This window comes from Heloderma suspectum, chromosome 4 (assembly GCF_057233095.1).
Source record: "Heloderma suspectum isolate Gila_16-S chromosome 4, 16-S_ref, whole genome shotgun sequence".
Classification (NCBI taxonomy): Eukaryota; Metazoa; Chordata; class Lepidosauria; order Squamata; family Helodermatidae; genus Heloderma; species Heloderma suspectum.
This window is the reverse complement of record NC_139461.1, coordinates 257,537,655-257,561,772: the sequence shown is the minus strand read 5'-3', so window position 1 is coordinate 257,561,772 and position 24,118 is coordinate 257,537,655. Positions and strand designations below refer to the sequence as shown.

Below are 24,118 nucleotides of genomic sequence, written 5' to 3'. Positions count from 1 at the left end.
TCTCAAATTTGTACTGTACAAATTGTTTGGAATATGGATTTCGTACTACTCTCTGTCAGGGGTGTTTCTGAGCACAGGGAGTGGGATAGTAGTTCAGATTCTGAAGGAGAACCGCCAGATATGGGGGAGATATTTTCCCAGGCTAGTCCAGACATGACTAGGCAGACTCCTCAGGTTTCAAAGGTCCAGCTGGTGGAGAATGAGGGTCCCTCTTCACATACACACACCCCATGAGAGACAGCGAACAGGGGGAGGCGGCGTTTGGGGAGTCTTATTTAATAGACACCAGGCGCAGATGCAGAGCAGAGAGAAGGCAGGGGCAGAACTTAGACGGTCTACCCGACTGGCTTTGCGTGAAAAGCTGCGCTTAGAAGCCTCACGAGAGAGAGAGAGAGAGAGAGAGAGAGAGAGAGAGACCTCCCCCCTCTTAAGTTAGGCTAGTGAGATTGCCTTCCTCTTCAAGGCGGGCAACTTTCGTAACTACCTTTTGAATCCCCTGAAGGCATTTCTTTGTAGACTGAGAGTCACTGAGAATTTGCATCTGTATGACCCTGTGAAGTAATGGATTAGAAGATGTAGACTGAAGCCTCTTGTCTGTGTGTGTTTCAGCGTTTGAAGTTAAATGGGGGCAAAAGGAATCCTGACACTCTCTTGCTATGACAGTTGCCAGAGAATAGCCCAAATTCCAGAAGGATACCTTAAGTAAAGAATGTTGAATATATCATAACAGGTCAAAAGTGCCCATACAAAGAACACTTCAATTTAAGAACACTTCACTTCTAGGTATCAGTGGCCAGGAGTACTTCCAAATGGGGGGCTCCTAGCACTATCAGTTAGAAGGTATTGTGCAACTATTCCATCTTTTTCCCCTTAACAGATTTTCTGCGGTATGAAAAAAGATGGAAGAAGCTGTGGGAAAGATGAGAGTGTTACAAATTGAAGGTGATGTTTTCTGGACCCCCTGTAAAATTCTGTGAATGAGGCCAGAACAATAGCGCAAGAAGAGCCTTGTCCAGAAGCAACCTGGATTTCACAGCTCTCTAGTATACCTCATAGTCCCAGTATAACTGCCTTCTGGCCTCTTTCACGTAACTGAATTTATACAGATCTGTATTCAGGACACATCATTACCTGGGAAATTGTGTATGTACGTTAGAGTTCAAAAAGTTAAACAATTCTTATTAATAGAGCGCCAGAGTCACTGATGCATAAATGCTAATAAAGCTTCTTGGCTCATTATGTGCTGGAGAGTCCATGGTACATATTTACCTCTCTTGCTACACTGTGTGTCTATTAAGCAGAGCAAATTAAAGAAGAGAGTCCTACAGAACCATTGAAAGCACCATTCAGTGTAGCCATCTTTTTTGTGCAGTTAACTATAATGTATTACTTTTAAAGGCGTTTCGGTAATTAAGTCTGCAATCCCATACCCAATTACTTTGGAATAAGGCTCACTGAAATCAATGGGACATTTATGAGAAGTCGGATTGCACTGTAAGCCTGCGGACCTATGCACTCGTACATGGGAGGAAGTCCCATTCAACTGAGTGGATTTTACTTCTGAGCAAACATGCAGAGAGGCCAGGCTGTAAAACCAATCAGTCTAGTCCAAAGGGATTGTTTTATTGGTATGACATGCAATTCAGCATTGCCAAAGCATACAGAAAGATAACAATCCCATAACATCTATCTAGGGTTTGGGATACAAAACTCTTAATAGACAAGGAAAAGCAAGATAGCACTGAGGCAAATTAGGAAGAGTTTAACACATCCACAGTTTACTAATCCTACATAAGGCCACCAAAATTCATTGCAGAGGCAAACATGTTCTGCTGGGACAGGCAAAATACATTGTTGTCTAGAATGACTGTGATTACTTATGGATCACACCCTCCCAGCCCCGGTTTTAAAATATGTCTATTATTTATCGGAGTTTTATCTTGCCCTTCCTCCAAGGATCCTTGGGCAGCATCCATTGTTTCCAGTCCCCATTTTATCTTAACAATTACCCTGTGTGACAAGTACAGCTGAGGGATGCTCCCTGGCCAAAGCTCACCCAGTGCGCTTCATATCCGAGCATGAAATTGAACCTGGGTTTTGCATATCTTATAGGTAGTCACGACTGGGGAAGGCGATGGCAAACCACCCCGCTACAGTCTGCCATGAAAACGCCAGCGCAAGCGGCGTCCCTCTAGGGGTCAGTAATGACCCGGTGCTTGCACAAGAGGAACCTTTCCTTTCCTTTTTGCATATCTTAAGGCCAACATGATATGACCCGCTAAAGGCCAGAACAGACATTACTTTAAAACTGTGTCTAGCAGCAACATCTTTTTTTTAATCTTTACTCTAGAGTAGGTGCAGGGACCCCAATCCAGACAGCCCTCCCCCCAATGATAGGTGCTGATCCAGATTGAGGGGCCTGCACCTATTCTAGCTTAGCTGTTCTAATTCAGGAAATTTGGACAACAATAGCTTGCTGATTTCTGAATCATATGAGATTATAGTTGTTGTTCAGTCATTAAGTTGTGTCCGACTCTTCGTGACCCCATGGACCATAGCACGCCAGGCCTTCCTGTCCTCCGCTCTCTCCCAGAGTGTGCTCAAGTTCATATTCATTGCATCGGTGATGCTATCTAGCCATCTCATCCTCTGTCGTCCCCTTCTCCTTTTTGCCTTCAGTCTTTCCCAGCATCAGGGTCTTTTCCAGGGAGTTTTCTCTTCGCATTAGGTGGCCAAAATATTTGAGCTTCAGCTTCAGTATCTGTCCTTCCAATGAGCACTCAGGGTTGATTTCCTTTAGGATTGACTGATTGGACCTCCTTGCAGTCCAGGGGACTCGTAAGAGTCTTCTCCAGCACCAAAGTTTGAAAGCATCAATTCTTCGGCACTCAGCCTTCCTTATAGTCCAGCTCTCACACAGCCATATGTTACTACTGGGAAAACCATAGCTTTGATTATACGGACCTTTGTTGGCAAGGTGATGTCTCTGCTTCTTACACTGCTGTCTAGGTGTGCCATAGCTTTCCTCCCAAGGAGCAAGCGTCTTTTAATTTCATGGCTACAGTCACCATCTGCAGTGATCTTGGAGCCCAAGAAAATAAAATCTGTCACTGCTTCCATTTTTTCCCCTTCTATATGCCAGGAAGTGATGAGGCCAGATGCCATGATCTTAGTTTTTTTAATGTTGAGTTTCAAGCCAGCTTTTGCACTCTCCACTTTCACCCTCAACAAGAGGCTCTTTAGATCCTCTTCGCTTTCTGCCATTAGGGTGGTATCGTCTGCGTATCTGAGGTTGTTGATAATTCTCCTGGCAATCTTAATTCTGACCTGTGATTCATCCAACCCAGCGTTTCTCATGATGTACTCTGCATAAGTTGAATAAGCAGGGCAACAATATACAGCCTTGTCGTACTCCTTTCCCAATTTGGAACCACTCGGTTGTTCCATGTCTGGTCCTTACTGTTGCTTCTTGACCCTCGTACAGGTTAGGGGGCTGAAAATGGCATGGGAGGCAGATCTAGGGACAGTTATTTCAGACATGGACTGGAACTCAACATGGTCTAAGTGTCCCCTAAAGTCTATGTCACCTATGCTCTGGGAATCAACCTTGTTGAAACTAGTGCACAGATGGCACCTTGGTCCCATAAAACTTCACCATATAAATCATACTTTGTCACATGAGTGTTGGAGGGGATGTAAAGAGGTTGAGGTCCCTGTTAATACATGGTGGGGTTGTTAGTTTGTAGAGGAATTTTGGCTCAGAGTCTTTGGTGTAATTTCTGATGCAGAACAGCAAATAATAAAACCAGACCTAGTATTAGCATTCCTTTCCATGTTTAACGACTCACCATCACATATTTTAGATAAAGAGGTTGTGCTGTTTGTGTTAGCTACAGCATGTCTTGAATTTGCCAAACACAGGACATTTTGAACTGGGCTTACTATCCAAGGCTGGTATAGTCGAAATTGGCAAATAACATTGGTGGACAAGTTGACCCATCATAGCAGGCTTGTTAGAGGACTAACAAAGCAAGATCAACATATAGAAATATGGGTCTTGTACTTATATGAGTGAAGGGAGAAATGGTCTTCAACTTCCAGAGATGCTAGCATTTGGGGGGAGATATATGCTTACCTAAACAAAATCAGTATTTTAAACTTTTATTTTGAAAAAGAAAACTCACAAATTTCACTGTACTAAGCTGACATTAACTGCCCTATGGCAATGTTATTATATTAATAGTACTCGAACTGCTTCTCGTTTTCTGTATTATCATTTACAAAATTAATTATTATTTTTAAAGAAGCTTTCTCCCTGCCATGCTAATCTTTTCCTGGAAGGGAAGTGATAGTTTTTCTACATGGGGAGCATTTAAAAATTATACCCCCACTTGCAGTCTGACATGTGTAGACCATGGACAGTGGAAGCTGGTGGCTCCAATTTCAGTGTGGCTGTGAATCCACTCCAGGTTTCAGTTAGAACCAGCCAGAACTCTAAAGGAGCTATCCAGTGTGCTGAACCTATTTGGGGATGGGGTTCAGCACCTTGGATAGTTCCTTTAGAGTCTGGTTCTGGCTGCAACCCAGAGTGGATTCACAGCCCCCCCCCCCAAATCAGAGCCACCAGCCTCCACTGACCAGGGCCATTACCTAGTGATGTCATTCCACAAACTCAAATACTGCTAGCGGATGTCAGGGTGGAAACGTCAGGACCAGGCCCCCAGGTACTGAGCCAGCTGTGCTGCTCCACCTGCCCCTCCCTGGAGAGGCTACATAAGCTGGCTGGCTGAGGTGGCCTGGGAGAGCCAGGGCCTGCAGGAGAAGCCACCACCACTGGGGAAGAGGCGTGCTTGCTGCTGCTGAGCCTGCTGCTGCTGCCGCCGCCACCGCCACCAGGCCTTCCCTGAGGACTCCTGCCTGGCATTTTTAAGGGGATTTTAATTGTTTTGTTTGTTTGTTTTATTTTGTTGGGGGGGATTTTGTTGTGTTTTTAGGGGTGGGTAGCCTGCCTGATAGGCGGGAGCGAGGGGGCATGTGTCCACCTGATGGAGGCAGTGGGGAGAGTGTTGGGGGCCAGAACATACCGAGGCTGGGCGGCAGGCGCTGGCAGAGTGCTAGGGGCAGGCCATGCCAGATAAGGGGAACAAGGGAGAGATGTGTAGTATCTGTCCCCTGCTCCGGGCCTGTCCAGAGCCAAAGGATGGCTGGGGGAGGCGTGACCCCATCTTCTGGCCTTCGTTTGCTGGTCTGCAATGCCAGGTCTGTTACCCAGAAAACCGCCCTCATCCATGACATGATCCTGGATGAGGGTGCAGACGTGGCATGTATTATGGATAGGGGTGGACGAAAGTCACTTACCTGTCGTCAAAGCTTGTTCGCGGTGGGGGGGAGGCGCTTCGCTGCTCCCCCCGCGAAGTTCAGGCCGGGGGGAGAGGCTTCCCGCCTCGCCCCAGCCGAAATTCAGGCCGGGGAGGAGGCTTCCCGCCTCGCCCGGCCGCGAACTCGAAAGCTTTTTTTTAAAAAAAAAAACGCCCCCGTGATAGGCTACGTGACGATTAACGTAGCCTATCACGGCTAGATCTGCAAAGTCAGCCGTGATAGGCTACGTTAATCGTCACATAGCCTATCACATGTGACTTTAAAAAAAAAAAAGCGCGTACGTTAATGGCGGCCCCGATAGGGAGCCGCCATTCGCGTTCCTTATTTGGTTGCTGTAGTCTACGTAAAGATTTACGTAGACTACGGCGAAAATAAGGGCAACGCAAATAGCGTTGCCCTTATTTTCGCCGTAGTCTACGTAAATCTTTACGTAGACTACAGTGACCAAATAAGGAACAGAAATGGCAGCTCCCTATGGGGGCCGCCATTATCCGTACGCGCTTTTTTTTTTTTTTTTAAGTCACCCGTGATAGGCTACGTGACGATTTACGTAGCCTATCACAGCTGACTTTGCAAATCTAGCCATGATAGGCTACGTTAATCGTCACATAGCCTATCACGGGGGCGTTTTTTTTTTTTCTTTTCTTGGAATGGCGGCAGCGGCAGCCGGTCGAAAGACTGGCTGCCGCTCCCGCCCCGCACAAACACCCGCCGAACCGCCGGCCGGACCCGCCGCCGGGAGGGACATTCGGCAAAGGTAAGTCCCGTCCCGGGGGGGGTGCGGGGGGTGGGGGGGTGCGGAGGATTTCTCCCCGAAACTTGTTCGGGGGGCCGAACACGTTGGCGCTCGGCCCCCCGAAGTTTCGGGGAGAAATTCTCCGCCATCCCTAATTACGGAGACCTGGCTGGCCGAGGCTGCTGCTCCAACCCTTGCAGCCATGTGTCCAGCTGGATTTTCGTATGCACAGCAGCCGAGGGCTGGGGATCGGGGAGGGGGAGTGGCTGTTATCTACCGAGAGTCCTTGGTCTTCACCAGACCCCCTCTCCGGGAGACCAAGGTTGCTGAGTGCATGTACTGGAGGTTGGGCCCGAAGGGCAGTCTGGGGATTCTGCTCGTGTACTGTCCACCCCGCTGCACGACTGACTCCCTGGCCGAGGTGCTTGAGGTGGTCTCTGATGTGCGTGTACAGTCCCCTAACTTACTGGTGTTGGGGGACTTCAACGTACATTCAGAGGCCATCCTCACAGGAGCACCTCGGGACTTCATGGAGACCATGGCCTCCTGGGAGCTGCACCATATTCTAACTGGGCCCACCCATGTAGCCGGTCATGCACTAGACCTTGTGTTTGTTTCTGGAGAAGCGGGGAGTGAACTGGAAGTCGGGGGTATATCCACCACCCCCTTGTCATGGTCAGATCACTATCTGGTGACGTTGGACTTCTCGGTTCCACAACCCCTCCGCAGGGGTGGAGGACCCATTAAAATGGTCCGCCCCAGGCGTCTTATGGATCCAAATGGATTCCTGAACGCGCTTGGGGATTCTCTGGGGCATGCCAACGGCCACTCGGTCGAGACCCTGGTGGGTGGCTGGAATGCCGCAATCACTGGGGCATTAGATCGGGTGGCTCCGAAATGCCCTCTCCCCCAGAACAGGGCTCGGACTGCACCATGGTTCAATCCGCAGTTACGAGCTCTGAAACAGGAGGTGAGACGGCTAGAGCACCGGTGGCGGAAGTCTCGCTCCAAAGACGATCAGACACGGGCTAGAGCTGTATCTTCAGCCTATCACGGGGCGGTGAAGGCAGCAAAAAAGGAATATTATGCTGCCTCCATCGCATCTGCAGAGTGCTGTCCCAGGAGGCTGTTCCAAGTGGTCCGGAGCCTGGTCGGTCCTGTGGCTCCAGAACCACTGGAGCATTCTAAGGCCTCCTGTGAGGCTTTGGCAAGGCACTTTGCAGATAAAATTGATCAGATTAGGTGTGTTACTCTGCACACTGTGGATACAGTTAGTGAGCAAGAGGCGGCCTGTGGCAAACCAGTTTTGTGGGATCAGTTCCAGCTTCTTCCTCCTGATGAAGTGGACAAGGTGCTTTCATCTGTAAGGCCGACCACCTGCTTACTTGATCCTTGCCCATCTTGGCTCATTATGAGCTGCAGAGAGAGACTGGGTGAGGGGATCAAGGTGGTGGTGAACGCCTCCCTTGAGGAGGGAGTGATGCCATCATCCCTCAAGGAGGCAGTGATAAGACCACTCTTAAAAAAGCCCTCCTTGGATCCTCAAGTTTTGAACAACTTTCGCCCAGTCTCAAATCTGCCATTTTGGGGCAAGGTGATTGAGCAGGTGGTGGCGGTGCAGTTGAAGGCACACTTGGAAGAAACTGATTATCTAGACCCATTTCAGTCGGGCTTCAGGCCTGGGCATGGGACAGAAACGGCCTTGGTCGCCTTGGTGGATGATATGAGGAGGGCTCTGGATAGGGGTGAATGCTCCTTCCTTGTTCTTCTTGACCTCTCAGTGGCTTTTGATACCGTTGACCACGGTATCCTCCTGGACCGCCTGGAGGGGTTGGGCATTGGAGACACTGTATTGCGGTGGTTCCGGTCCTTCCTCTCCTGCAGGTACCAGAGGGTAGCACTGGGAGAGGAGGTTTCGGACCCGTGGCCACTTACTTGTGGGATGCCACAGGGTTCCATCCTCTCCCCGATGCTATTTAACATCTATGTGAAGCCACTGGGGGCTATCATCAGGAGGTTTGGGGTGCAGTGTCATCAATACACGGATGACACGCAGCTCTACCTCTCATTCAAATCTTCACCAAGGTTGGCTGTAGAATCCCTGTCCAAATGTCTAGAGATGGTGAGTGGCTGGATGGGGAGGAATAAGCTGAAGCTGAACCCTGACAAGACCGAGGTACTTTTGGTGGGAGACAAGAGGAGGCTGGGGGATGTTGACCTGGTGTTGAATGGGGTACGGCTACCCTTGAAAGACCAGGTCCGCAGCCTGGGGGTCATTTTGGACTCCCAGCTGTCCATGGAGGCTCAGGTGTCAGCTGTGAGCCAGACAGCGCTGTATCAGCTCCATCTGATACGGCGGCTGCGCCCCTTCCTTCCCGACCATCTGCTCCCATCGGTAGTACATGCCCTGGTCTCCTCTCGTTTAGACTACTGTAATGCGCTCCATGTGGGGTTACCCTTGAGGACGGTTCGGAAGCTGCAGCTGGTACAGAACGCGGCGGCTCGCCTGATTAAAGGCAGCCGCCGGCGAGATCACATCACTCCAGTGCTGAAGGAGTTGCACTGGTTACCAGTTGTTTTCCGGGCCAAATTCAAGGTGTTGGTTTTGACCTTTAAAACCCTATATGGTTCCGGCCCAGCCTATCTTAAAGAGTGCCTCCAGAAACACCAGACAGGCCGCTTAGCAAGATCAGCCTCGGATGGCCTTCTCTCTGTCCCATCAGCCAGGACAGCTAGACTGGTGGGGACGAGGGAGAGGGCCTTTTCTGTGGTGGCCCCTACTCTGTGGAACTCCCTCCCTAGGGAACTCCGTCATGCCCCCTCTTTAATGAGCTTCTGTCATGCATTAAAAACGTGGTTGTTCAGGCAGGCATTTGGGGTGGGTTAGGGTATTTAAAAAAAAAATTATGGTAGAATTTTATTGTTTTAAATTGTTTTATGGTGTGTTGTACATCGCCCAGAGTGGCTGGGTGACCAGCCAGATGGGCGATTAATACATTTAATAAATAAATAAATAAAATAAACTGAGCCCAGAGAGCCCCCCAGAGCAGTTCTGATTCTGAGGAGGAACAGCCATCCGTGGGAGTGGAGCCAGCTCATCCCTCACAGGTTCAGCACCTGGCAGAGATTCCTCCTGCTGGCATTCCAGAGATAGTGACCTGGGTAATGAGGGAGTGCAGGAGGGCGGATTCTTAGACGCTCGATGCAGATGCAAAGAGCGATGAGTGATGGAGGGTGCGGAAAGGAGGCATAGCGCCCATTTGGCGCGCAAGCAACGGCCGCCTCCCATGGACCCAAGGGAAAGAGGGAGGACCCAAGGGAAAGAGGGAGCTCTCCCTAGTCCATAAGTTCTGGGTCTTCAAGTGACTCTCTTTCAAACGATCAACTGCCTGCCTAAAGCGTAGTCCATGCTGCTGTTTCTTTGCTTTAGCCACTGGTGATTAGCATCTGAAAGAGTCATTAAGGTGTAATGGGATTAAAGCTTTGAAAAGAATTCCCTTTCGTCTGTGTCTTGAGTTAGCTATTGGAATCTACTTAGAGAGGCCGCCAAGGCGTTCCTGACAGCGGAGCTCTGCTGAATCTATCCATTGTGCAAGTTGTTGCCCATTACGCTTGCACAACCAGTTGTGCAAGCAATTATGCAACTGGTAGCACAACTAGTTGTGCAAGCAGAATGTGCAACAAGTTGCACAACTGGTTGGACATGGAGTTGCACAGGAGTTATCATTTGTGCTAATGGAGTGATACAGTTAGATACTGCCCCAGATCTCAGAGGAAGAACAGAAGCAGGTGCTTGTAGAAGCTCCCATCTTCAAGTCCAGTTAAAAGATCTCAAGTTGCACAGCTTTGGATGGTGGTGGGGGGGGACCCTAGTCAGGGGACCCTACTGAACAGCTTCTAGTCAGTTTGGACAGTACTAAGCTAGACTGATCATTATAAAGCAGCTCTTTAAAACAAGATAATGAAGATTCCCTGGCTGTTCCTCGTTATGTCAATTACTATGTGAATTAATAGTATGGCTCATTTTGTTCCACAACACAAATAAACATCTCCATCTAAAATTATTTAGTGGGGGGTGGGGGATTTGATTGCAATTAATGCCAATTTTGTTTTAATTATATTTTTATTTTTGGAAAAAACAAACTGACCTCTCTTCAGAGAGGGAGAAAGAGAGCCTTGTGCCTGCAATCAGCAGAGATAGATGCCTTGTAACCTTGGCAACACGGGTACAGTTTGTGTGCCAAAAAGGTACTCCTGAATTTGAAATGTTCTGTTTCACAAAAGCTTGGAACCATCAGAGCAGGGTACTAAGCAGTAAGCACACTGAAATGAAGTTTAACTTTTTTTCCTCTCACTGGATGGATGGGTTTCAGGATGGGTTTGCTGGATGGGTTTCAGGAGAAACTGGAGCTTAATACATGCAGAGAATAGGAGAGTGGCTGGTGTCTTGAAATGACCAATACAAAAATGGTATTCAATTCTTTCTGACAAAAAAGGCAATTAGCTGTGTTGGTCTATTAAGAAAAAAAAATCAAACAGGAGCAGCATAATACTTTTATTAGGTCAACTGAATGACACAAAATAATGATCTACCTTTTGAGTTTCACAGCAGTCTTCCTCATGCAGGACACTAAAAAAAGAATGGGAAGGGAGAAGAGTAGAAGGTGTTGCTGGCACTCCAAGGCATGATGGAGACCCATCTGCTGTATGTAATAAGATGTTACAGACTAATAAGTTAAGTTTGTGCCAAATGAAAACATACTGGGATAAAGAAGCAATGGCTATTCTCCTTTTGAAAATATAAATGACACTCAAAAGCTAGTTCATTGTTTTATGACTTTCAGATGCTCGTAGTAAAGGTGTTGTACTATTATTTATTTACTGCATTTATCTCCCATCTTTTCTCCAAGAAGCTGAAGGCAGCTTACATGTTTCTCTTCCCCAAATATCACCCAGTGATCTTCATAGCTGAGTGGGGATTTGAATCTGCGTCTCCCTGGTCTCGTGTAACACTCTAGCCACTACACCACACAGTTGATGTTAGAACATTTTCAGTTCTGAAGCATCCATTTATTTATCACCCCATAGGGGAAAAAAATTGAGCACATCTATAATTATGCTTTCTGTTCCAGTTTTTTGTCTATTATCTTGGTGAATAAAATTGCTCTAAGACTTACTGGGCAGAATTATTCTGCCTCATTAATGTATAGTATGCTTAAAAGAAGAACTGTACATTTCTGGAAAAAAAAAAAAAAGGGTTCCCAGTCCCATATTTACTGAAGGATATGAATGAAGGCTGGATGGGCTTTTTCAGAGGAGAAGCAGCAGTTGGGAGAGGTGTGCTTAACCCTTTTCTTGCCAGCTGCATTTCCACTCAGTCGTGGCTGGTGACCACAAATGTGATTCCATTCAAGGTTTTACTTACCACCAGCCAAAATTCTAATGGTGCTATCCAAGGTGCTGAACCCTGTCCCCAAAATGGGTTCAGGACCTTGGATAGCACCTTTCAGCAGATTAGTTTTAGCTGGTGGTAACTAAAACCTTGAATGGAATCACAGCCCCTCTGGAACTGGAGTCACCAGCCACCATTGTTTCCACTATAGCTCCTCTCCTTTCCCCCAAGCCATTTTTTTCTTCTAGTCTTATTGCTTGTCTTGGATCCTGATGTAGAAGGAGAGAAGGGGACAATAGGCAAAATAGCTGGGGATGGGGTGGAGGGTAAGTGAAGGGGTTAAGAAGCACCTCCTCCCACCAAGCACTTCTCCTCTGAAATGCCTCCTCTGTTTTAGTGTTATTCTGCAAAGATGGGATTGGGAAGTCATGGTTGCCGAAATAACATGTAGTTGCATCCTTAAGGCCTAATCGTACTCATGTGCACAGAAAAGGAAGTCACCCTGAGTTTAATGGGACTTACTTCTGGGTAAGCATGCTATAGAATGCACCCTTGCAGCCTAATCCTCAGCATGTTTTCCTGGGAGTCAGTTTCACTAATTGCAGTTGGCGTACATAGGCTTACAGCACAAATGTGCAGAAAAACCTTTCAATCTTTCCCATATTTGTTCTCACAATAACTCTATGAGGTAGGTCACCAGCATCCCAAGTTAACAGTGGCATGAAACTGGGAGATAGTACTGACTTTATCCAGGTTACACTACATCTGAGAGGCAGGATTTGTCCTACAGTCTTCTGAATCAAAACCCAGCTCCATCTGACAACTTTTGGCTTCAGGGATGTCATCAATACACAATATTATGTCCCATAGGACATTATGGTTTCCTGCTCCTGCCATATGCTTCTACTATGTTGAAAGCCATTATACACACACACACACACGCACACACACACACACACACACACAACACTTTTCTTTTTCAGAAGCAAAAACTCCATCAAATAAGCTTTTTTAAAAAAATGTAGGAAGTAATAAAACTGTTAACCTGTATGAACAATATCTCTCTTCTAAAGCATCAAAATGAAAGATACCTTATGGTTTTCACCAAAGAGAAGTCAAGGTTAATGATGGGTTCAGATTTAACCCCTTCCCATTTCCTTTCTTTCTTTCTTTTTCTTTCTTTCTTTCCTTCTACAGAAAGCCCGGCTGGCCAGGATTCGTGTGGCCAAGACAGGCAGTTCTAATGCCTACCTTCACAGTAAGCGCAATGGCCTCCTTAATGAAGCACTGGAGTTGACGGTATGTACAAGGAAAAGCAAACCCTTTCAGAGGAACGTTGAAAAGTATCCCCACCCCTTATTCTTTCCTTGTCGCTCCCTGTGTCAGTTTCGTAGGCAGGCTCAAGCTGTGCTATAATTATACTGTAATTTTACTGAAAGCGCTAAATGTAGGTAGCTGGAGTGCAGTTGCAAAAGGAAAGGATCGCAATGGAAGCTTCTTGGGCTCTTTCTTGAAAGCTCAGGCAGAAGCTCACCCTCTAATGATGACAGAAAGATTAAAAACTTCCAAGAAGTCAAACCCTTAACTAGCAACCTCAAGCCATCACTTTCAGTGGGACTACACTGGCATAGATGTCAATGGAATAATGACAGAGCCTTTACTCACTAGTGCAGGGCTGGGGAACCTCAGGCCTAGGGTCCCAGTCCAACCCTTGTGGGGTCCCAGTTTTCCCTCTGAGGTTCCCCAAGTGGTCCCACCCATTTTCCCAATGCCACCTCCCCACCCCCCGTCCAAACCACTTTCCCCAAATCACCAACTGTATGGTGGCTTCCCAGCATTTGCATGATTTGTTCCCCATTCTAATAGGTTGAAATGCCTCTCCTAAGGCTTAGTTCTTGGCAGTAAGAGCTTTAAGCTAAAATATGCTGGTATTTTTTGCATTTTGGGACCTGCCTCCTTTTGTCGTTGGCTCTGCCCACCACTGAAATGCAGTCCCTGAGAGCTTCTCTGAAATTAAATTTGGCCGTCAGGCTGAAAGAAGTTCAACACTCCTTGGATTCAGCATGCAAGCACTCTTACACAGCTGCTAGAACTTGCCACGTCTGTTGGCAGAGATGTGAAGATGTGCAATATGGTGTTGAGATTAGGAATGTACAACCCCCCAACTGTCCAGCCCAGGTGAGGGCAGTCTGTTGCCAGGCAATTCAGGCCGCTTGGTGCCCCACAGAGTACCCTGGAGCCTGCTGTGTCCCCCAGAGTTGGCAGAGTGGCTTTCCAGCTTTCAAAAAAATTCAATACACTAATGGCAGCTGCCATTAGCCTATCACTGGAAAATTACAGCCATAAATGATGTATTTTATAGGGCTGTGCATGGACACACACACACATACCCAGCTCAGTGGCCACGAGGTGGGCCTGATTTGGCTCGCTTTGGCCTATGAAAACAAAGCAGGATTCAGATATTAGAATCCCACTTCCACACACACACACACACACACACACCGCCCATCCCCCAGCTCCTTACCTGGGCCCTTGTTCTGCGGGTGTCAGGCTTGATTCTGAGCACAGGGAGATAGTCAGCAGCTCAGATTCAGAAGAGGAGCAGCCAGAACTGGGGGAGGCATTTTCACAAGCCAGTTCAGCTATGGGTAGGGTGTGCTTCTCAGGTTACCAACTCCCAGATGGCCAGGCACAAAGCTTCCTCCTCACCCCTCCTCTGTGAGAAGCAGTAAGCAGGAGGAGGAGGGGCTTGAGGACTGTGACCTACGAGACGCGAGGCAGCGGCGCAGAGCTATGAGGGAAGCATCAGGGGCAGCGTGCAGACGGTCGGCCTGGTTAGCAAGAGGCTACGCAGGGAAGTAGCAGGCAAGGGATGGGGCCTCCCTCCCTAAGTTAGCCTAGCCAGATTGCCTCCCTTTCAAATGGCAGGCAACTTTCGGTGATCCCATTTGAGTCCCCTGGAGGCATTCCTTTGTAGCCAGAAAGTCTCTGAGGATTTGCATCTGTAATGAACCTGTGAATGACGAACTGAAGGTGTGAGACTGAAGCTTCTCCTATTTTGGGTGTGTGACTGCTTAAGGACAGAGGGAGCCGCTGCTGCCACCACCTCTGTTGCTGCCAGCGCCACCAAAGGAGCCACTGCCGCTACTGCCAGGGGAGCTGGTGCCAGCGCCGCCCACCAGCTCCTCAGCCCTCTGGACGCATGCCAGCAGCCATCTTGTTGTTCTGGGGGAAGCCATTTTTAAAATGGAGACTCCCTGCATTTACGGAAATACAGGGCATAGCCATTTTATTTATTCATTCATTTTCATTTCTATACCGCCCCATACCCAAAGCTGTCTGGGTGGTTCACAAAAATTAAAAGCACAGAGTGCAGCATAAAACAATATACAACATGAAAGCTTAAAGCTACGATATAACAGAACAATCAGAATAAAGCCAATTTTAAAATAGCTCCCCATCCACCCCTGCCAGAAGAACAAGATGGCTCCCAGCACTCATCCAGAGGGCTCAGGTCAAGAGCTGGGGCCTGGGCAGTGGTGGTGGTGGCAGTGTGGCAGCTGGGCTTCCAGATCACTCCAAAGCACACCAAACAGACAGACCTGCTTCGCTTCAGGCTGCTTTGGGCCCCTCCACTTCTCTCAAAGCGGCCCAAAACTCCCCACTTCGACTTGGAGCCCAGGCTTCAGACTGAAGCGGTACATGGCCCTAGTATTTTGCTCCATGTGCAGCTGCAAAGCACTTACTTTTACCTAAATTGCAGCTGTTTATGGCGGTATTTAGGTAAAAGTAAGTGCTTCATGGCCGCAAATGGCATATATTTATGGCTGTAACTTTCCCATGATACGCTAATGGCAGCCACTATTAGCTGATCACATTTTATAGGAAGCTGGAGATTTGCCCTGTGGGAACTCCTCCAGCCCCAGAGGTAAGTGTGGCCAGTCCGCCGTGGACTCCGGAGGTCGGATTCTTTAGAATCCGGCCTTTTTTGAGTCCACAACGGATTTCTCCAGCATCCTTAGTTGAGATCCATCTGGACATGTGTATTTTAATGGCTCAGGTCAGTGGAGGCTGATGGCTCCGATGTCAGTGGGGCAGTGAATCCGCTCTGGGTTTCAGTCAGAACCAGTCAGAAATCTAAAAGAGCTATCCAAGGTGCTTTGCTCTGCACCTTGGATAGCTTCTGTAGTGTTCTGACTGGTTCTGACTGAAACCCAGAGCGGATTCACCGCGCCACTGACATGGGAGCCGCCAGGCTCTACTGGCTCAGGTCACTCACCACAGGAAGGCTTTTCCCAGTGGTATCCCCATAGTGAGTGAAATGGATACTCTAGTCCTAAACTCCCTTTATTTCAAAATAACTCAGCCTCCAATTAAATGTGTTCAGATGCGGGTTGTGATGTTCCCTAATGGCTACTGTGCTTGCCTCTGCAAGCATTCCTGCTCATGAGGCCCATGCACAGGAGCTAGTACCTTTTGGCTTAGTGAGTACAGATACATGAGCTGCGCATTTGGTGGTTCCTGCAGCTCATTTAGGCAATCTCTTCTTGGCTGAAGGCTGATTTAGTGGAAATGAAATCCATGAAAATGTGTTAATACCTGCTCTGAACTTGATTGGACTTAATAAAAGAGCCACCTCCCTTTGATGCCAAGTCTGAAAAGAAATCTGATGAACTTCAGATTCCCCCCACCCCCTTTCACGAGTTGCTAAGATTTGCCTCCAAATGCTTTGCTATGAAAAATGAACCAGCCACCAAAATATGTAGTTGTGAAGCACAGAATGGCAATGGGAGAGTGAAGGGAAGAAAAGTTAATTGTGTGCTTAACCAATGAAGTAATGCACATGACCATTTAAAAGCGGGACCCATTAGACCACTAAATTCAGGATCTAAAATTACGTAGCTGCACCACACCGCTTCCTGCTAATTGTGGAAAAACAGTGGCTCAGCACTGCTGAAAGGCTTGAGCATAGACGCTCCTTAGCATGGCAGCAAATCTATTCTCTGAATTACCCCAAAGAGATAATTTTCAGTGTGCTTTAGTACTGCAGTATCTCATTTGATACTCCCTCCAGTTATGGCTAAGCCTGACTTGTTGGAGGACCAAGGGAACCCCTGCTGCCCATCAATTAATTCACTCAACAGGACCTGGTTTGGAGCTCAAACTGTCCAATTTTGGTACTGCTTCTGGTAGTCAAAATGGCAGCCATCATAATAAACCCATCTTAGCATGTTATTTTCCTTGTATGCAGAGATGCAATCAATGAGGGTGCTGGTGGGAATTACGTCTGCTCAGCCTAACAGTTGGCCATAGCTGATCCTGATTCTGTATGCACAAGCTTTCTGTTCTATTTCAGTCAATGCCCTTATTCCCTCTGCATGTGCCAGGGACAGAAGCAGAATTGAATGTTGCATTTACTTTTTTAAACAAATCCTAGAAATAAAGATTGCTAGCAAAACACAATGGACCCTCTGAACACAGCACAGGATTGTCGTGACTTGGCTCAGGCTCCAGGTGCCAGCTACGATGAGCTAATAAGATTCTGTGTTTTAACTACACAGAGAAGTTAAAGTTCTCTGTGTAGTTAAAACACAGGACGGTGTCAGTAACAGGACAGTGGATGAGGATGTTTGGCAGAGTTGGACTGTTTCGGTATCCTGGCTCAACTTCTAAATACGCCTGGGGGCTTCTTCTTTTTTCTTTCTTTCAAGCAAAGGAAGGTTATTCTGCTCATGAAGAGGCTGGCTTTACAAGTCTACAGCAACCTGAGACACATCCTCTGCTCAAATGCACACTTGAAATTCACAGCCACACTTCTATAAGCACTTGTGTGATACTAGTGCTTAGGCTATCTGCTTCCATTTATCACTAAAAGAACATATTTGAGTTGGTTGACATTAGCTGTGTTGTTGTTTTTTAAGTTCAGAAATGTTGCGGCTGAAACTGTTACATGACTCATCTTTACAGTAAATCCATTATTTCCTTAATTACAAGTTACAGAGTAGACTTTGGTTGGATCTTAATCACAACTCTTCCTTCTAAAAAGGAGTTCAGTTCTGATGAGATTGCTGCAAAGAACCTGTGCACATTTCTGAATCAACCAAGTTTTATTTCTTTATTGCGTTTGTAAATTAACAACTACTACTACTACACAACAAAATCACAATAAAACAATAAAATCCAGTGCCTGGATTCAGTAATGGGCTGGATGAGGGCCAGTAAACTGAGGCTGAGTCCTGGTAAGATGGAGACCCTGTCCCTGTGGGTGATTGATTGCCATGTCTGGCAGATAGGCTTGTTACCTGTTCTAGATGGGGTTGCTGTCCCCCTGAAGGAGCAGGATAATAGTCTGGAGGTACTTCTAGGTCCATCATTGTTCCTGGAAGTGCAGGTTACCTTGCCAGCTTGAAATACCTTTTTCCAGCTTCATCTGGTATGCCAACTACAACCACTCCTGGATGGGGTAGCTTGGTCATGGTAGTGCAGGCACTGGTAACCTCAAGACTGGATTAATGCAATGTGGTCTATGTGGAGCTGCCTGTCAGGGTGGTCTGGAAGCTGCAGCTAGTGCAGAATGCAGCTGCCCAGCTGTTGCCAAGTGCCCCAACATATCAGCATGGAACGCCTCTGCTGAAGGCTCTGCATTGGTAGCCTATTTGTTACAGGGTCTTGGTACTAGTCTACAAAGGTCTGAATAACTTGGGACCAGGATTCTTGAAGACATGCCTTCTTCTTTATCATCCTGCCCAATCTCTGGAGTTTTCTGAAGAGGTGTGCCTGCCTAGTGGTCCCACATGGGTTGGAGATCCGCTTAGAGACCACCAGGACAAGGGCCTTTAAAGTGGTGGTTCCCACCCAGTGGGATGCCATTCCAACTGAAATCAGGCATGCACCTACATTACTTTGTTTTCAACATTTCCCGAAGATTTTTCTTTTCAGACAAGCACTTCCTGACTGATGATTTGTTATTTTCCAGCCACTGGAATTAGATGAATCCCAGCCAGTCTTTTATTGATGTATTTGTTTTATTGTAATTCTTTTCTATTTGGTGTTCCTGTTGTAAGCTGCTCTGAAATCTTTTAAACCACTCTATGTGGAGTGGTTTATAAATCCTATACAAATAAATAAATAAATAAATAAGAACAGAGCATAAAACCAGCGGACATATACCAACACGCATAAAATATGAATACAAACACAAAAGCCACCATTAAGCACGAGAGTTAAATTAGCGGATCTTAAATACTGAAATTACTGAAATACTTGAAATGCCTGAGAGAATGGAAATGTCTTAGCCTGGTGTCGAAAAGAGAACAATTGGGACTGGATGAGCTTCCCTAGAGAGAGCATTCCAGAGGTGGGGGGGGACCTCCAAAAAAGTCCTTTCTTGTTAAAACCCTTGAAGCCTCAGAATGAAGGAGCACTTCAAGGTCTTCCAGGAATGACCTTAAGGCACAAGAAACTCTTATCTTCACAAAAAACCCTCCTCCAATCAGGTGGGCACTTTACATTGCAGAATTTACACCAAGGTAGACCTACAACATTGTCCACCCAACATTGTTGTCTTCTGTTATCTGCATAATGACTCCAAATTTCAGCCTCTTTCCACTTACCATTTTCTTTCTGGAAAGAAATGGCATGAGACATAAAATATCCCCAGAATTGGGGCATCTTCACATCCCCCAAACTAAGCAATGTTTGGGGAATATAAAATGTCCCCGTGGGTTTTTCCAAAGAAAACTGGTCTAGGGAAGCAGGCTTAAGTACTCTGGGTGTCAGTACACTAACACAAACAATGGGATTTCATTGGGGAACATTTACCTCATCAGAGACAGATTTCTTATGGGGTTAGAAGAATGTTAGTTCTTAATAATAATAAAGTTTTGCCTTGACAGTTCTGATACATCTATAGTATTTTCAATTTAAAACATACTTCTGCTGACACCACAGACACATTTCTGGCTATGGAACATTTTACCAACCCAGGATATTTGGGGAAATGGCTTGGGGTAGTAAAATGCCCCACAAACACATTCGTGTATATTTTTATGTGTGTTGGATGAGGGATATCCTGAATATTTTTCTATTTTGAAAAGTGCCCATCCTATAGTTTTAAAAACTTTTTTTTTGCGATTTTTTATTCCATTTGTTTGCTCAGTTTTTCAAGAATTGCAAGTCTCCCTTCACTATGGGAAAGGGGATTAATCTCAGCATTGCCAAGATGTAATGTATTCCATCCAAAATGAAGCATTTAAAGAACACAAGCATTTTTCTGGAGTCAGTGAAGTTACATCTCCTATTCTTTCAACTGCCATTAACATTACACTCCAGCTTTCCATGGCAGGAGCTGATAAATATGTAGTAAAGAACACTTTCCTAACTCCAGTTTTGGTTTTCCAAGTCTCTCTCTCATTAAAGGGAGGTTTCCTGCTATGGATTCTACTAGATACGCCTGCCTGAGGTCTGAAAGCTGTTAGAGGAGCCCTCCTTTGCATCCCACTAGTGCAAGACATACACTATGGTGGGATGTGGGAGAGGGCTTTTTCTGCTGTGGCACCCCAGTTTTGGGATGCCCTCCCCTTGGAGGCCTGACTGGTGCAGACACTGGTTTCATTTCAGCGCCAAGTTAAAACATGACTTTTTACCAAAGGCTTTGAGGGCTAATTGGGTTCCCTGTGTTTGTACACTGTTTTAACTGTTTTATTGTTTTAGATTTTAAATTGGTATTAGCTAGCTTAATGATTTAATATGTTTTTAGCTATTTAAATTATTTACTGTTTTACACTGTTTAAATTGATTTTATCTATAGACTGCCCTGAGATCCTAATGATATAGGGTGGGGTACAAATGTTTTAAATAAATAAATAATGGAGGAATGGAGGGAGGGAGGGAGGGATGATAGGATAGACAGACAGACAGACAGCTGAAGGGTAGCATGTGCGATTCCTATTTGCCTTGCTCTTGATGCATATGTAAGTAAATTAGCTCTATGGGTATCCCATAAGCCTTTTAGGCATATGCAATAGAGATTCCAAAATACAGAGCCCACTTGTTTGAAGTGGTTGGATGTCTTCCTGCTTCCAAAATGCTTGTTACTTATTTAGCAGAAAACCTCTGTTGGCAGGATCTGATTGGATGTGAATGGTTCCATTTCTCCCTCTCTCTCTCTCTCTCTCTCTCTGTGTGTGTGTGTGTGTGTGTGTGTGAGAGAGAGAGAGAGAGAGAGAGAGAGTTATTTTGCACAGAAGTAACTCCACAAATAAAAGGTCAGTAACAGGCCACTGTGATCATCTAGTTTGACTTCCTGCATGCTACACAGCAATTGCATTTACTCTAATTTTACTGCTTTGTTATAAGAGTATAGAGTTAGAAGAAGGCCAAATGTCAATGAAGTCCAAAAACGGAGCACTATTTCTAATCTGAGCTAATCTGGCATTATTTTCTAGCCTGTATATGGTTGACCACAGCCTTCCAATATGTGAACATGCAGCAATGTACAAGCCTGTGGAATTATCACATGTTATAATATCCATTGAGGGTTGGATCCAGGATCTGCCTTCTGCAAGAAGAAGGGCTCCACCTGCTTTGGGGGATCCACCCTCCCCCATTCTGCACGATGCAGCATTTTCAGGGGGTCAGAGGGACTGCAGTGGGAAGGAGGAATCAGAGAAGTCCTTTTCCAACAGTGCAGTTGATCCAGAGTAAAACTGGATCCAACCCCAAATAATCATGCAGCTTCCTACATGGAAGAGACTTCCATGCTGGGATTTTGTAATGTGAGAAGTGACCCTTAGAAATCTGATGAGGCAACATTAACAGCCCAGCCAGGCACTAGCGTCAGCCTCTCCAATTTGCTAGCACTCACCACAGTCCCTGAAGCCATTAGAATCACCCCTTCCCTCTTCCTAAACCTTTGGCTACACAACCATTTGTGAACAAATTCACTTTGTAAGCCAAGCAAAAGAGTGGACTTCAGAATGGTGTCTCTACCCATTAGACAGCCTCGTAGAATTAGTTTCTGGAAATCAATCATGACCCATTCCTCAGGGAAATGCATGTAGTTGAAGAATGAGCAGCTTAGCACGCATTGTAAGTGCTATATACATTATAATAAAGAAAACATTCCGCCATTGTGGGACAATCTACTTTAAAATGTGCAAGCACAATAAAAGCAATATATGATAACACTACAATAATAGTTATAATGACAATCACAATAGCAAGTAAATTTAATGAGTCTGTAGAGAACACTGGAAAGGGATTCCTAAGACATCTCCTTGGCGAACATCAGCCACAGCTGAAGCAGCTCCTTTGAACACATAATTGCCATTTGAATGTACCTAACAGGTTTTGAAAATCCCAACCACTGAACATAAATAAAATTGATGGCAGTGATCACAGAAGGCATGCTGTGAAATTGAGGTGGAGTTCAGGGTCAGGGAGTTTAAATTGACCACAGATATCCACACACCCAAAAATCCTTAGCCATGTAGTTTCTAAAGTGACAACCACAGAAAAGAAGAAACGAAAGAATCATGTTTTCAGCATATCAAAAAGACCTGACAGTCTGAATCTTGTTAGCTCCTTTCTCTTTCATTTTGGGCAAATCCTTGCCCTTGAACCAAAAGATCAATAATGTGCACAGCCCATTCACAAAGCCTGGGCCTCTGTAATACACACAAAAGCATATCAGCCAGAGACTGACATAACAGGCATTTTTTAAATAGGTGGTGTCCTTATTAGAGCAACATTATTGCCATATTCCAAGAAAAAGGGTCACTCGTGGTAGATAAGCTGACACATTTTATTGCACTTAATCAAGTTGGTGAAAATGTCCACTTCTTCAAGTTTCATGTGCAATGTCTGAAGATGTCAAAATATAATAAACCAAGATAGAAAAAGGAGTAATTTTACTGTTTTTGTTACAAGTTATAGAGGTTTTTTAGGAAGCTGAGACTTCTATTCGTACCATTGGCTTTTACATTCACCGTAATTCCACGTTTTACAGTCTGATCCAATGCTTTGTTCCTTGGTGCTTTTAAAAGCCTGCTAAGGAGATGACCAAAGCAGACATGGAGAAGGAAGCGAGACAAGGGAAGTGATACAACCCACATACTGCAAACCTCAGAGAGTTGCTGCCAACCAGTGTCCAGAATACTGCACTAGCTGGACCACTGGTCCGATTCGATTTCCTAACTTCTTCCCCACGTGCCTGGCAATAGTGAACCAGTGAAATACCAGTGAAGGGGTATCTCGGCAGAGCCACAGGGCTGTAAACACCGCCATACGTTGAACAGGGTGCCACTTCGGCTGTTGCGACAATGAGGTTTTCTACATGAGGCTGTTAATCTAGAATCATAGCCTCATAGGGTTGGAAGGGGCCTACAAGACCATCGAGTCCAACCCCCTGCTCAGTGCAGGAAGCCTGATTCCCAGGCAGGCTCCCATCCAAGTACTAACCAGGGCAGACCCTGCTTAGCTTCTAAGATCAGACAAGATCAGGTGCATCCAGCCCTTTGCTATTGTATCTACTTTAAGTTTTGTTGTAGAATTGAGATTCAGGAATCTCAGTTCTGCACTATTTCACAGAATAGTGCAAATGCACAAGAGGAAATTGCACTTTCTGTCACTTTCACAATTAAATGCCGCATTTATCCTGCTCTAAAAAAGCTCATTGAAGGTGTTGGTTAGACACAGAAGCAAAACTGGAGGGTCACGACATCATCTAAGGAACCCATAAACAACCATGAGTAGGGAAGGATGAGTGCATAAGAAATGCCTCATGCAGAAAAGCCCAAAGGCCCTTGATTGCACCGCAAGAGATAAATGAGAGGTAAGACTGAGAGGCCCATAAGCACCCTTGTTGTTATTGTCTTTTAAATGACTTCACAAATGTTTTCCGGATGAAGGCATAGGACAGCCTTCCCCAACATGGTGGCCCTCCAGATGTTTTGGACTACAATTCTCAACATCCCTGATCATTGGCCACACTGGCTGAGGCTGATGGGAGTTGTAGTCCATAACATCTGGAGGGCACCGGCTGGGAAAGGCTGACACAGAAGCATATGGCCCTCCCTTATACTGAGACAGACCTAGCTTGGTATTGTCTCCTCTGGAGTGACAGCAGCTCTCCAAGGTTTCAGGCAAAAAGAATTTCCCAGTTGTGTTTCCTGAGATCCTTTAATTCAGGGGAAGTCATCCAGAAGTTTGGGCTAAAGTGTCATCCATATGCAGATGATACAAAGCTCTACCTCTTTTTTCCATCTACTTATCACAGGGAGGCTGTGGAACTGCTGAATAAGTGTCTGGAGATACAGTAGCTTGGGGATGGATGAGGGCAAACAACCTGATACTTAATCCAGACAAAATGGAGGTACAGTGGATGGGGAAGTCAACCGATCTGGATGGAAGTGTTCAACTGGTTCTGGACAGAATTGTACTCCTTCTGAAAGACCAAGTTTGCACCATGGGGATCCTCCTGGACTCAGCACTACCTGTGGAAGCCCAGGTGGCAACAGGGACTAGGAGTGATTTTTACCAAAGTAGGCTGGGATGCCAGCTGCATCCATATTTAGGAGGAGTAGATCTTGCCTCAGTTACTCATGCCCTGA

General features: G+C 46.1%; 1 protein-coding gene across 2 annotated transcripts in view; it reads left to right on the top strand.

Moving 5' to 3' along the window:
* KCND3 (potassium voltage-gated channel subfamily D member 3) overlaps positions 1 to 24,118 on the top strand; it is a 479,226-nt gene that overhangs the window by 425,678 nt on the left and 29,430 nt on the right. For both annotated transcript variants that reach the window (XM_084848355.1, XM_084848354.1), the window contains exon 3: positions 12,705 to 12,806. In XM_084848355.1, coding sequence (XP_084704481.1) covers positions 12,705 to 12,806 — 102 coding nt within the window. The remainder of the gene's footprint in view (positions 1 to 12,704; positions 12,807 to 24,118) is intronic.